The 15,188-nt window shown below is 37.5% G+C and overlaps 1 protein-coding gene across 1 annotated transcript in view; it reads right to left on the reverse strand.

The window, feature by feature from the left end:
- The window catches only part of LOC135224782 (uncharacterized), a 55,899-nt gene that overhangs the window by 28,371 nt on the left and 12,340 nt on the right, over positions 1 to 15,188 (reverse strand). The window contains 2 exon segments of the mRNA XM_064264108.1: positions 7,546 to 7,607; positions 11,024 to 11,151. Coding sequence (XP_064120178.1) covers positions 7,546 to 7,607; positions 11,024 to 11,151 — 190 coding nt within the window.

Raw genomic sequence — 15,188 nt, forward strand, 5'->3', positions numbered from 1 at the left:
TGACATATTCCAGTTTATTCTATGGTTATGTTCATTTATATGGTTGAAAATAGCCGAGTTCTGTTGTCCATACCTAACTGACCGTTTTGTGTTGTATTAATCTCTGGGGAAGTGATTTACCTGTAAATCCGTGTAAGATTGGTCACAGTCCTGGCATGGGATCTCATATCCCCAGAGTCTTTGGGCGATGTCTTTTGTTGGACGTTAATCAGGATTTGGCTAAGGTATTTGGGTAGGTAAATGCAAAAGGGTTGGATTTCCCAAGGGTGTGAGTTACTCTCTTAATCGTCTCCAGGTGGGGAATTTTTATTTATTGTTGGGTGTGTCTGGTCTGTCTTTAGGGGTCGGTAGAAAATTACGTTTGCTTTTTGAATTGCTTTCTCAATTATATGGTCAGGATACTTTAAAGATGAAAGTTTGCTTGCGAATTAGTTCAAATTCTTTTTCCAGGAAATCTGGGAACAAATTCGTAAGGCTCTTAAGATAGTTGCTAGCTAGACCTACTTGATAGTATTGTCATGATAGCTAAAGTAGTGAATATATGAAAGTGAGAACGTTGGTTTTCTGTATATGGTAAATTTGTATTCTGTCGTGTCTCTGATTATTAAAACATCAAGAAAAGGAATTTTGTTGTCTGTTTCCCATTCAACTTTAAATTTGATGCTGGCACTAATGCGTTTAATTTTGAGAGGAATTCATTAAAATTACCCCACTTATTATACCCAAAATGTTAGTATGTCATCCACGTATCTCATCCACAGCATGTTTTTTGGGTTTTATTGCATTTATTACTGTAGTTTCAAAGTATTCCATGTACAGATTGGCTAAAATAGGACTTAAAGGACTACCCATACTACACCCGAATTTTTGCTTGTAGAATGATTCCCGAATGAAGAAAATACGTTATTAGATGCACATAATTCAACTAACTTTATTATTTTGTCAAGTGCCAAAGGGAAATGATCTGAATAGGGATAATTTTTCCCTTAAAAACTGAAGAACGTCCTGTACTGGTACTTTTGTGAATAGGAGTCTACGTTCAAGGCTTAAAAGTTTATGTTTGTGAAGTGGTATATGTGCTTCTCTGAATTTGTGACAAAAGTCTTCCGAATGTTTGATGTGACTGGGAGAAAAAGTGCCTAAAAAAAGGAGAAAGGAGGCCAGCTAACCATTTAGAAATTTTGTAATTGCAAAGCTCCGGCGCATGAAACGATGGGTCTGAATGGAAGATTGTCTTTGTGAGTTTTTGGAAGACCATAAAGTAAGGAGGGTATTTAGGATTAATTACTTTAAATTTCTCTAATAGTTCAATACTCTTTTTTGTCTTGGCCAATTAATCTTACTTTCCGAAAAAATTCTGTGGGAACGTTTCTGGAGGGGATTTTTCGTCAGTTTTTTCGTAAGTATTTGTGTCGCTAAGGAGCTGGTTGATTTTTGTCGAGGTAGAATCTTTGTCCATTATTACAATTTTGTCGTCTTTTGTCGGATCTACTTATTATAAATCTAACTTTTTTAGCGAGTGGATGGCTATCATGATCTGCGGGGAACAGGTTATATTTCTTATTATGAAGGTCAGTTAAAGCATTTAGTAACACTCCTTTTAAACATATCTCTTCACGGCTGTAGTTTTTGTCAGATATGAATTTATCAAAAGCCACTATGAAGTCTAGGTTGTTTTTGCGGTCTGGCATAAGGGCAAAGGATAAGCCTAAATTTAAACTAAATGTGATTTGATACAGTAAGGGGGGGTGGTTGGATAAGTTTTAAAACTTGTCTTGTTGTTCAAGATTATTCCATGCGCTATTATCTATTAGGTTATTTAACTTGCGTAAAAGTCTGTTGGAATGAGTCCACGCTATATAGGCAGCAATGTCGGAACAGAATGAAATCAGATACCTGTATACGTGTCCGTAGTGAGGAGGCGAAGATTAGATTTGAGTTCCATATATCACTCTGCGTAGCACGAAGATGTCGTTTCTCGTATGGGTGATTCTTTCTTCCAGGAAAATCTTGTTGTGATAGAGGGAAGGGGTTTGATTGCAGTCCATCTCCCGAATCCGTACATTTTTGGAAGTACTTGTTCTTTTGAGGCATTCTTCCAGCAGTCTCTGAAATATAGTACTTTTCTCTCTACAATTTGGTGTTTTTATGGGCTCCTTTTATTAGATGGAATTCTGTTGTTACAGAACACTTTTACCAGTCATATATGTATATATATATATACACACACACACACATATATATATATATATTATATATATATATATATATATATATATATAGTATATATATATATATATATATATATATATATATATATATATATATATATATATGTATATATATATATATATATATATATATGTATATATATATATATATATAATATATATATATATTCCCAACACCTCCCTTAAAACGTGACCCAAGCTGCTCGCCAGATCGTGACTGCTTATCCCACCTCTCCCCTCCCCCTCCCCCTTTCTCTCCTCCTGGTTATCTCGGTTAAAAAGTCTTACCAAGGCAGGAAAAAATATTATTTACACAAAACATATTCACCCCATAATTTATTAAACAAAGAAACGTTGAGGGACGGACGAGAGGTCTTACACATACATGTGCACATAAACACACATACACATACAAGCAAGCACGCACGCAATAATCATGACAGATTACGTGTCACGCAACCGTATGCTCTCGTCATTAGACATGCAAAGTCTTGCAAGAAGTGAATCTCATCAGGTTGGAGAAAAACAAGAAGACGAACTTGCAAGTAAACACAAACCAGCACACAAACACGCACATGCACTAACATACACGTAAAGACACACTCGTGTGTAGAGGAGGCTGAAAGGTCCACCTAAACTTGAAAATAATCCATAAAATTAGATGATGCTTATATGCCCATATGCATACACACAGAATTGTATATGGGTGTTTTGTGTATGTGTGTGAGAGAGAGAGAGAGAGAGAAGAGAGAGAGAGAGAGAGAGAGAGAGAGTCTGCAATCCCAAATATTAAGTGGGAGAGAGAAAATGAAGATGAGCTCAACAAACAGTAAAAAAAATAGTAGCAATTATGCAACACTTTAAAAGAGTTTTATCTCTCTCTCTGACTCTCCCTGATTCGCACGAATAAGGCGCCATGCCGTTCGTACAAAATAACGCTTCCTGAATCTCCTGTCACCCCCCAGGGTCTCCCCTCTCCACCCTGGACTCCCACCCCACCACCCCGCCCGTCTCTCTCTCTCTCTCTCTCTCTCTCTCTCTCTCTCTCTCAAGCAACCATATAACATTTAGACTTGTTGCTCAATCACCATTCACGATCATTATCAGAAAATATAGCGGATTAATGATTATTGACCGGTCACGAGATTATTTCCCGATTATCATTATCAAAGAAATACGATTATCAAGGTCAAAAGTGTTTCATCTATTTTTTTTTTTTGGGGAGGGGAAGGAGAAAGGAGAGGGTGAGGTGAAAAGGGAGGGGAGAGGTTATAAACTTGTGACATCCTTGAAATGGTGTGATACACACACACACACACACACACACACACTATACATATATATATATATATATATATATATATATATATATTATATATCTATATATATATAAATAGATATATATACTATATATATATATATATATATATATAAATATATATATATAATACTACGAATAGAATAAGGTGTGCACGACAAAATTGAGGTAATGTATAGCCTGCAAGGTAAAAGGGCCTAGAATAGACCAGTAGGTAAAATTTATTTTATAGACCCAGTGAGGACAGACAAGAAAAACATATTATGCCCAAAATCATTTTTAGAAACAGAGCCATATACACAAACCATTGAAAAAATAGAATTAAGTAATAAGAAATATGAAAAGTAGGCCTACAAACGGAAAATCATACTTAAAATAGGCTTAAATATAAAAATAATTTTCAAAAGTAGGCCAACAAAAAAAATCATGTTTGGTTTTAATTTAAATACTTGTGACAGCTTTTCACGATAGGGATAGGAGGGTTTGTAGGTGATGAGAGAGAGAGAGAGAGAGAGAGAGGCAAGATTCCGTTGCATAACGGAAATTTGCGAGTCACTTTTGCGTTCCGTAAGAAGGCCAGCGGTTGAGCAAATACATTCTTCACTCATCGGTGTAAGTCTCTCTTTTGTTACTTATTGTTTGTTATTGTTTTGCTATCGTTGTTAAGAGTTAATGTGTTGTTTTTGTTATAGAATGTTAATGTTATTGCTGTTGCTGTTATTATTCATTAAGGTTAATGATTGTAATAAATCTTGAATTAGAAATAAAATGTTAATCTTAAAATACCGCATTGTGGCAAATATCAGTAACATTCCATATTCTCTCTCTCTCTCTCTCTCAAGGAGAGACTTAGTCTAACATAACAGCTATTTGTAATATAGTATAAAAATGAGCTTACAAACCCAGACATAAAATACCAGTAGTAAAATACCAGTAGTAAAAGTAGTAAAGGAAATTAAGATACCCGTAGTAAAGAAAGAAAAGGGAAAGAAAGAAAGAGAGAGAGAGAGAGAGAGAGAGAGAGAGAGAGAGAGAGAGAGAGAGAGAGAGAGAGAGCAGCAAACTAGGCTCAACAAACTTGTTTACTCGTCCAAACATACAACACAATAACAGAAGCAATCAACCAATATCACGCAAGCACACGGACAGATACAGATTCTCTCCCTTTCAGTTCGTGACGAGGAGAGAGAGAGAGAGAGAGAGAGAGAGGTACGAAATGTGATCACTGCCCTTCTGTTTAGTCTTTCTGACATTATGAGAGTAAAACTAGAGAGAGAGACAAAGAGAGAGAAATGGGGCTATGTAATAGAGGGGATGACTACTGAGAGAGAGAGAGTCTTACCTAACAATAAACACGGATGAAAGAAAACTAATGTTGATATTATTCAGCAGATATTATTCATTATTTATATTTATTATTCATCAGTGAAATTTATAATTCAATCGCTAAATTTATTATTTACTGTTATATTCTTATATATATATATATATATATATATATATATATATATATATATATATATATATATATATATATGGATAACGGTAATATGTTGTTTTAATTGTACTCTCCAACCTACTGGAACACCCACCCCCTTCACAAAGCAGACAGCCACAAATATTCTTCTCCCCCTCCCCAATAAACTTTTCATCTCATCACCCCCTCCCTCTTCTCCTTACAATGAGTTTCTAAGATAGGGGGTATGTACTATATACCTAGAGTTGCGATCTCTATTCCAATACTACGTAGTTCGGTGGTCTTCCACCAGGGCGGCGCTGCAAAGCCTTGCAGTCATTTTTGAAGGTCTGGTAACCTCTAAATTGAACAGGGGATTAGTGCGATTGTGAATTCTATGTTATCGTTAATGTTTAATGAGCTTAGCGAAGTTTTATGGCTTTGTGAGTAAGTGTTTAGTGAATTTTTAATGTGTAAGTATTCAGTGAATGTCTATTGCGTGTTTAGGGCTTATTGAATGTTTAATTTATCTTTAGGGTTTTAGTGAATGCTTTGTGAATGTTAGTGAATGTTTAGTTTGTGAATATTCAGTGAATGTTTAGTTTGTAAATATTCAGTGAATGTTTAGTGAGTGTTTAGGATTTAGTGATTGTTTAGAGTGTAAGTGTTTAGGGATTAATGAAGGTTTGATGCATGTTAGCGTCTAGTAAATGTTTAGTGTGTAAGTATTCAGTGAATGTTCAGGTCTAAGTATTCAGTGAATGTTTAGTGAGTGTTTAGGGTTTAGTGAATGTCAGTGTGTAAGCATTCAGTGAATGTTTAATGATTCTTTAGGGTTTAGTGAATGTTTAGTGTGTAAGCATTCAGTGAAAGTTAGGGAGTGTTTAGGGTTTAATGAAGTTTTGTGAATGTTAGTGCTTAGCAAATGTTTAGTATGTAAGTATTCAGTGAATGTTTTACGAGTACTTAGGGTTTAGTGAATGCTCAGTGAATGTTTAGGGTTTACTGAATGTTAGTGTTCATTGAATATTTAGTGTGTAAGTATTCAGTGAATGATTAGTGAGTGTTTACGGTTTTGTGAATGTGTGTGTTTAGTTAATGTTAAGTAAGCATTCAATGAATGTTTAGTAAGCATTTAGTGAATGACTTATGAATGCTAGTGTTTGATGAATGTTTAGTGAGTGTTTAATGAGTGATGAGTGGATGTTAATTTACTGTTTATTGTTTAAAAAGTGTTTAGGGTTTAATGAACATTTAGGGTTTAGTAGTGTTTAGTGTTTTATGAGTGTTTAGTGTATAGTGAGGTGCTTAGTGAATATTTAGTAATTGTTTAGTGTTTAATGAATGTTTAGGATTAAGAGTGTTTTAATGAATGTCTACCGAGTGTTTGGGGGTACAGTGAGTGTTTAGTGTTTCATGAGTGTTTAGTGAACATTTAGTGTACTGTGAGTGCCTAGTGAGTGTTGGGTATTCAATTAATGCTTGATGTTATTGAATGTAAGTGTACGTTAAATGCGAGTGTGACTGTAGAGTGAGTGAGTGTTTAGTGAATGTGATTTGTATAGTAAGTGTGTGTTTACTGAGTGTGCATTACTGTTTAGTTAGTGTTTAGTGACTGTATGCAAAGAAGGTCTTGTAATTTACAGGGACCATTTACGCTAGACACTGCTTAGATCCAAGAGCAGATGCTTAGGCCTTGACCACAATAGTTGGAGTTCTTTGGCCAACTTGTTTTTGTAAGGTAATTTTTCTCTGTGAAATTGGGTCCAGTAATAATAATAATAATAATTATACCAGTAACACTAATAATAATAGTAAAAATAAGAAATAAGATACTAATAATAATAAAAATATTACTGGTAATAAAATATAGTACTATGAGCCAGTTTTCAATATGGCTGCACGAGGTCACAGTCTCGGCAGAGAGATCGACACTCCAGTGCTAGTGATTGAGTCACTATGGATTCCCCAGAAGACTTACAAGAATGTAAAACCCGTTGCAGGAAATTCTAAATTCTGAATATATATATATATTATATATATATATATATATATATATATATATATATCTATATATACACGTATATTCAGAAATTCCAGATATATATAAGTTCAGAGTTGGAGCGATAAAAGACTTCTCGTAACCGTTTTGGTTTGGTGAGCAGTGCCAATGAGCAGAGGGAAAGCGCTCATTACTGGTTAATCAAAACTCCTCTGCAATGATTTGGCCCTGTGATGACACCCCAGCAGTGAGGCATCATTGCCGTCAAGAGAGAGAGAGAGAGAGAGAGAGAGAGAGAGAGAGAGAGAGAGAGAGAGAGCTAAGAACAATTTCAGAGGCAGATGGAGGAGATAGGCTAATTTGGCAGAGGTAGAAGGCGGAATACCTTTGGAGGAGTTAAAACAAATTCCTGGGAATGCTAAACACAGCATAATTGCTCACATAGAAGAGAGAGAGAACAAGGCTCCAGGAAGGCGAGAGGTCAAACGAACGCTCCTACAGGCACAAAGTAGAAATTCAGATGGATGAAGTTGCAGACCATGAGGAAGAGGAGGGCTGACAGAGGGGCTGAGAGAAAGAGGAGAAAGGATGCATGACGGTCTGCAAAAGAAGATATACAAGGAGACATAGGGCCGAAAGGTAGACTGGATGTAGGAAGGAGACCAGAGAGCGGAAATGAGAGGAGCTGGAAGAAAGCAGGGAATACAACAGCAGTGAGGCTTCATTGCCGTCAAAAGCACAAGAGTTGAGTGAGAGAGAGAGAGAGAGAGAGAGAGAGAGAGAGAGAGAGAGAGAGAGAGAGAGAGAGAAATATGACTATTTTACTTAGGAGAACAGAAGAGAAAAGCTTTCCAATCCTCAAGAATCGCAACGGAAAGCACCCTTCAAGACACACAGGGAGGAGGACGAACGAACGAACACACTGGCTCCGTCTGTCTCCAAGGAAGGCGGAAGATTTCGAATTTCAGAAGAGAAGAATCCCAAGCTTCCGTCAGATTCTCAAAGCAACCTACAGCATCGAACGTCTTTTACTCAGCCTCGACAAGAGACCCATCAAACACAACAAGGAATAAAAACAGAAGCTTTTGGAGGAAACAGAATGTCAGGTTCATGAAATGGACCATCCAAAATGTGAAGAAAAGTTACAACCTGTTCCAAGAAATTCTAAAATCTGAATATATATACATTCAGAAATTCCGAATATATATAAATTCAGAATTGGAGCGATACAAGAGACCAAGAACTACCTTACTGGTTTGGTGAGCGGTGCCAATGAGCAGAGAAGGCGCTCATTGCTGGTTAAACAAAACCCTTGGCACTGTGATGACACCCCAGCAGTGAGGCATCATTGCCGTCTAAAACGCACGAGTTTAGAGAGAGGGAGAGAGATAAAGAGAATATGCCTATTTTACATATGAGAACAGAAGAGAAAGGCTTCCCAAATCATCAAGAATCCCAACGGGAAAGCGCCCTTCTAGACACACAGGGAGGAGGACGAACAAACGAACACACTGGCTCCGTCTGTCTCCAAGGAAGGCGGAAGATTTCGAAATTCAGAAGAGAAGAATCGAGGCTTCTGTCAGATTCTCGAGAAACCAACTTTCAGGATCAAACCTCTTTTACAGAAATAAACACAGAAGCTTTTGGAGGAAACCGAATGTCTGGTTCATAAAAGGGACTGCCCAAAATGTGAAGAAAAGATACAAACTATCAAAGGACCGTCCACCCACCAGTTATTGTTCAAAACAAAGTGGAAGATATTCATTTTTGGATTCCCCCATAGAGGGTATATACTATATAACTAGAGTTGCGATCTCTATTCCAATACTAAGTAGTTCGGTGGTCTTCCACAGGCCGGCGCAGCAAACCCTTGTTGTCATTTTTGAAGGTCTGGTAACCTATAAATTAAACAGGCGATTAGTGTGATTAGGAATTTTATTTTATCTTTAATGTTTATTGAGTTTAGCGAATTTTTAGGATTTAGTGAGTAGGTGTTTAGTGAATGTTTAACAAATTTCTAAGGTTTAGTGAGTAAGTGTTTAGTGAATGTTTAGTGTGTAAGTATTCAGTGAATGCTTACCTGAGTGTTTAGGGCTTAGTGAATGTTTAGTGAATCTTTAGTGAGAGTTTAGGGTTTAGTGAATGTTTGGTGTGTAAGTATTTAGGGATTAATGAAGGTTGGTGCATGCCAGTGTTTAGTAAATGTTTAGTGCATAAGTATTCAGTGAATGTTTAATCTGAAAGTATTCATTTAATGTTCAGTGAGTGCTTACGGTTTAGTGAATGTTAGTGTTTAGCAAATGTTTAGTGTGCAAGCATTCAGCGGATGTTTAGTGATTGTTTAGGGTTTCGTGAATGTTTAGTGTGTGTTTAGTGTTTAGGGTTTAGTGTATGTATAGTGTGTGTAAGTATTCCCTGAAAGTTCAGGAAGTGTTTAGGGTTTAGTGAATTTTTGTGAATGTTAGTGTTTAGTGAATGTTTAGTATGTTTAGTATGTAAGTATTCAGTGAATGTTTAGCGAGTGTTTAGGGCTTACTGAATGTTTAATGTGTGTGAGTATTCAGTGAATGTTTAGGGTTTAGTGAATGTTTTATGAATGTTTGTGTTTAGTGAATGTTTAGTAAGCATTCAGAGAATGATTAGTCAGTGTTTAGTGAATATTTAGTGAGTATTTAATGAGTGATGAGTGGATGTTGATTTAAACTGTTTATTGTTTAAATAGTGTTTAGGGGTTTAATGAGCATTTAAGGTTTAGTGAGTATTAAGTATTTAATGAGTGATTAGGGTTCAGTGAGTGTTTAGTGTTTCATGATATTGAGTAAGAATTTGTGTATAGTAAATGCCTAGTGAGTGTTGTGTATTCAATTAGTGTTTAGTGTTATTGAGTATGAGTGTATGTTAAGTGTTAGTGTTTAGATTATATTGTTAGTGTTTAGTTTATATAGTAAGTGTGTGTTTAGTGAGTGTATAGTAAGTGTGAGCGTTCAGTGAGTGTAAGTGTATTATGAATGTTAATATTTAGTGATTGTGCATTTCTGTTTAGTTAGTGTTTAGTGACTGTATGCAAAGAAGGTCCTGTCATTTACAGGAACCATTTATGCTAGACACTGCTTAGATCCAAGAGCAGATGCTTAGGCCTTGGCCACAATGGTTGGAGTTCTTTGACCAACCTGTTTATGTAAGGTGATTTTACTCTGACATTTGGTCCAGTAGTAATAATAATAATATTACCAGCAACACTAATAATAATAGTAAAAATAACAATATTAATAGTAATAATAAGATAATAATAATAGTAAAAAGATAAAAAATAAAAATAGTAAGAATATTAATAGTAATAAAGTATAGTACTATGAGCCGGACCGAGACCTTTCAATACGGGTGCCCGAGGTCACACGCTCGGCAGGGAGATCGCCACTCCAGTGATTGACGCACTATAGTTTCTAACCTTTTTACACTTTTTTTAACTTCTTGGAACGCGGTTGCTACCCCAAGCCCTTGTAGGCACCAGGGTGTGACCCAAAGCAGTCGACTAACTACCCGATTTGTTAAAGGTTGATAAGGTTAATAGAAGAACAATAAATTCATCTCCTTGAGACAGTTACCGCTTCATAATAATAATCCAAATAAATAATAATAATAATAATAATAATAATAATAATAATAATAATAATAATAATAAGTATAAGGACATGAGCTTAAAAGATTATTCTTACTGCTTTTATTATTATTATTATTATTATTATTATTATTATTATTATTTTACTTGAATTATATAAGATCCAACATACAAATTTAACAGTGTAGGAATGATAGTAATATCTTCACCTCTCCCTTCCGTCCTTTCCCCCCTCTCCCTCCCCAAAACCCTCTACCCTCCCTCCCTCCACCATCTCCATTCCTTTCTCCTACCTCTTCACCCTTTTCCTCCCCCTTCCTCGTTCACCCACTCTCCTCCCTCTTTACCCTATCCCCTCCCCCAAGCATCCTAGTCATTCCCTTTCCTTCGCCCTAACCTCTCCCCTCCCTCCTCTCCGCCTCCCCTTCTCCTCCCCACCACCCTCTCCCTTCCCTCTTCCATTCATCATCTTCCCTTTCTCTCCAACCTCCTCCTTCACCCCATACTGAAATCTGGTCACTTTCACTGTCAAACAAATACATTTGGACAAACAAAAAATAAATAAATAAAATAAGATAAAAATGCCTCCATTTTCCTTACCTATTGCGGTGTCTGTCAAAAGGGTTAACACACAGGTCTGTCAACGTGACAGACAGCCGACCAGGCGTGAGACAGACTCATAAACACAGACAGACAGACAAAGTTGTTCTAGTTAGGTCTGTTTTCCGCACAGTCAATCTATCAATCAATATCACAAACAAAAACTAAAACAAAATAACAAATAACCCACATACTACAATTTCACTTGGGCTTTTCCAAGTTGACAGCCCGACTGAGAGAGAGAGAGAGAGAGAGAGAGAGAGAGAGAGAGAGAGCACAATCATTATTCCTCACTTGTAACGATGATTACCTAATTAATTTTCCCAAAATAACATTCGACATTAAACGCGCAATATCATTAATGAGGGCCAACACTCAATCAGAAGTGCCGGTATTACCCCTGGAAGTGGGGAGGAGGAGGAGGATGAGGATGAGGATGGGAGGGGGAGGGGGAAGGGGGAGGGGAGGGGGAGTGGGAGGGGAGGAGGAGGTGGAGGGGAGAGGCCCTTCCACAAACCAATTTTTGGTTATGAAGAGGAAAACGGCGGTTGAGGGGTAGTGGATTGGGAGGGAAAGGAGGGTAGGGGGAGGGAAGGGGGAGGGTCAATGGAGGTTCAGAAGAGGACTCCACAAACAAAGTTTTTGGCTACGAAGAATGAAACGGAGGCGGGTGAGGGGGATTGGAAGGGGAAGGGGAGGGGAAAGGGGTTGGTGTGGGGTTAAAAAAAAATAATAATAAAAATAAAAAGAAAAAAAAAACAGAAAAGGCCTCCCCGCAACCCAATTTTTTGGCTATGAAAAGTAGAAAGTGGTAGGGGGGGGGGAGGGGAAGGTGAAGAAGGCTCTGCATGAAGTTGATCTCCATGATGACTGCTGCTTCTCCAGAAGGAAGCGGCAAGGGAGGTCAACACCACCGTCCAAAAATCTCTCATTTGAAACGTTTGGTTGGTTGGGGGTAAGCAGATCTGATGGTGGGAAGGCTTTACACGAACTGTAGCGAAAAAAGTTTTCAATAAGAAGCTGATCCAGAGAGAGAGAGAGAGAGAGAGAGAGAGAGAGAGAGAGAATATTATTTTCAATGATAAATCTACCGATATTAGATTTTTTTTTTAAATCAGAGAGAGAAAGAGAGAGAGAGAATAACATTTTCGTTGATAAATATACTGAGGAAATTAAACAATTTTCTTTGCGAGATCAGGAAAACCAGAGAGAGAGAGAGAGAGAGAGAGAGAGAGAGAGAGAGAGAGAGAGGAGTAAAAATTTTTAGATATATATACTGAGAAAATTTAAACATTCTGTTTGAGAAATCAGGAAGGAGAGAGAGAGAGAGAGAGATGGAAGAGAGAGAGGAGAGAGAGAGAGGATGGGGGCGGGGGAGGGGGGAGATTTCCGAAGAAGTCTAGTATGACACACACACCACCTAACGGCTTTATAATAAAATAAGAGAGGCGGCTGTAGGTTACCTTTGGTTTTGTGACGCCAGTGAATGACTGTCGACATCGGAACAAGGGTCCGTGAAATTAGAGCGGTAAAGAGGTATTGGGTGAGTGAGTGGATGAGTGGCTGGTTGCTCGTTGTTGCCTCTCCCGCCCTTCAATCACGCTTGAAGAGATCGGATTTTTTTTTTTTTTTCTTCAAGAATGATATTAAACCTCACCAAGCGTAAGAGTCGTACATACATGCAGCAAGTCAATTAAATATAATTAAAAGTAATACAAGGAAAAACTGTAATCATTCAAAACAATTAAGACTAATGAAAGGAGAAAGTGTAACAATCTAAAAGTAATTCAAAGTACATTTACCAACAAAAGACAACATAAACTTGAATAAACCTAGAGAAACCCACTCAAACATTTCTTTTTCACCGCCCTGTCAGTCACCCAAGTCCCGAGTGACAAAGTATAATTGGAGTATTTAACTTAACAAAGTTATTAACTCTGGTATAACTGAAGAAGACAGGTATGATACGTGTCTGATTCAATTTGCAATGGACAGGTAACAGGTAAAATTTTGTCAATTCTGACAGTAGTACGATGCACGTTTTTTTCGTAATAAGATCAGCTTTATATATATATATATATATATATACTATATATATATATATATATATATATATATATATATATATATATATATATATATATATATTATATATATATATATATATATATATATATATATATATATATATATATATATATATAAAGGTTTTTTTGCCACGAAGGAAAAAATGAAAAAGCGATAGCATCACTATTTATATACTTCGTGATCAAGTTTATTCATATATATATATATATATATATATATATATATATATATATATATATATATATATATATATATATTATATATATATATATGTGTGTGTGTGTGTGTGTGTGTAAACTGCAAGTTTATATCCAGTGTGTTAGACGTAGTACAAGATATCTTTTTACCTTCCAATGTCTGCAAAACTGTCAGAGCAAAAAGCATCAAAATGTCTTCCGGTTTTGTAATTCACATATTTCATGCCTCGTCACTTGAGCTGGATTGAAAATTCCTTCGCTTTCATTCGAAGCGCTCTCCCCCCCCCCCCCCCCCCCCCCCCCCCCCCCCCCCCCGCCCCCCCCTCCCCCCCCCGTCCCTCCCCCCCCCACCGCCCCCCCCCCCCCTCCCCCCCCCCCCCCACCCCCCCCCCCCCCCCCCCCCCCCCCCCCCCCCCCCCCCCCCCCCAGCCCCCCCCCCCCCCCCTCTCCCCCCCCCCCCCCTCCCCCCCCCCCCTCTCTCTCTCTCCACCTGTTGAATGGTAATGCATTATCGTCCTTTCCTCTCTATCTGATAAGATTTCTCGGAGAAGAGGAAGTCGAGAAGGCTGCTTTGTTGATGCTGGGGTCCTAATGGGTCTCTCTCTCTCTCTCTCTCTCTCTCTCTCTTCTCTCTCTCTCTCTCTAAGGGACTGTTCCTCTCTCTTTTGATCTCCGCTTTTCTCACTGAAAACGCCATTTCTGTCTCTTTTTAATAGAGCAATACTTTCTCTTCTTCGCGCTCTCTCTTTCTCACCGGAAGTGTCATCTCTCTCTCTCTCTCTCTCTCTCTCTCTCTCTCTCTCTCTAGATGATGTAAATGCAGCATAATAAGTGGAAGGTTTAAGAAATCATCTAAAGAAAATAGGAGAGTGGTAAAAAAGTTTAAAGTGTTACAAACAGGAACAAACAACACTCATGCCAAGTACATGCTGCTTGGGAATGACAAATAGTGAACACAACAAGAAGAGCACCTTGGAGTCATTATTACCAAGGACTTAAAATCCACAAAATAGAGCATAAAAGCTGAAAAAGAAGGTGCAGAAACTAGTGGGATACATAAAGTTCAAATACAGAAACAAGGCAAAGGTGCTGCAGTTCTATTCATCAATAGTTAGATCTCATCTGGAACATACAGTACAGTTTTGGTCACCAACATTAGGAAAGGACATAAATAGATTAGAAGGAGTACAAGCAAGAGCTCCAAAGTTAATTCCATCCATCAGGCAAATAGGTTACCGAAGACGACTAGAGATCCTGAACATGTATGGCTTAGAAACAAGACGATTGCGAGGACAATTAATAGAAACATTCAAAATACTGAAAGGCAAAACAAAAGTAGACAGTAACCTATTTACGTTAAACGAAAACAAGACACTAAATAATGAATAGAAACTAGAAATGAAGAGATACAACACATCCCACTGTGGGAACTTCTTTACATATATACAAGATATGTGACACATGGAATAAACTGCCACCAGAGGTTGTAAACAGCAACATTGGAAGAGTTTAAAAGAAAGCTAGACAAAATCATTAGGACACTGAATAGACAGTAAAACCTGCTCCAAGAGATAAGTGAGCACATGATGTGTCCTCCGATGGACTAATAAGTCTTTGAGACATCTAATCCTTGTAACTCCTTGTAACTCTCTAATGGGTCTTTCTATGTCTCTAATC

Source organism: Macrobrachium nipponense, chromosome 12, assembly GCF_015104395.2.
Source record: "Macrobrachium nipponense isolate FS-2020 chromosome 12, ASM1510439v2, whole genome shotgun sequence".
NCBI classification, from domain to species: domain Eukaryota; kingdom Metazoa; phylum Arthropoda; class Malacostraca; order Decapoda; family Palaemonidae; genus Macrobrachium; species Macrobrachium nipponense.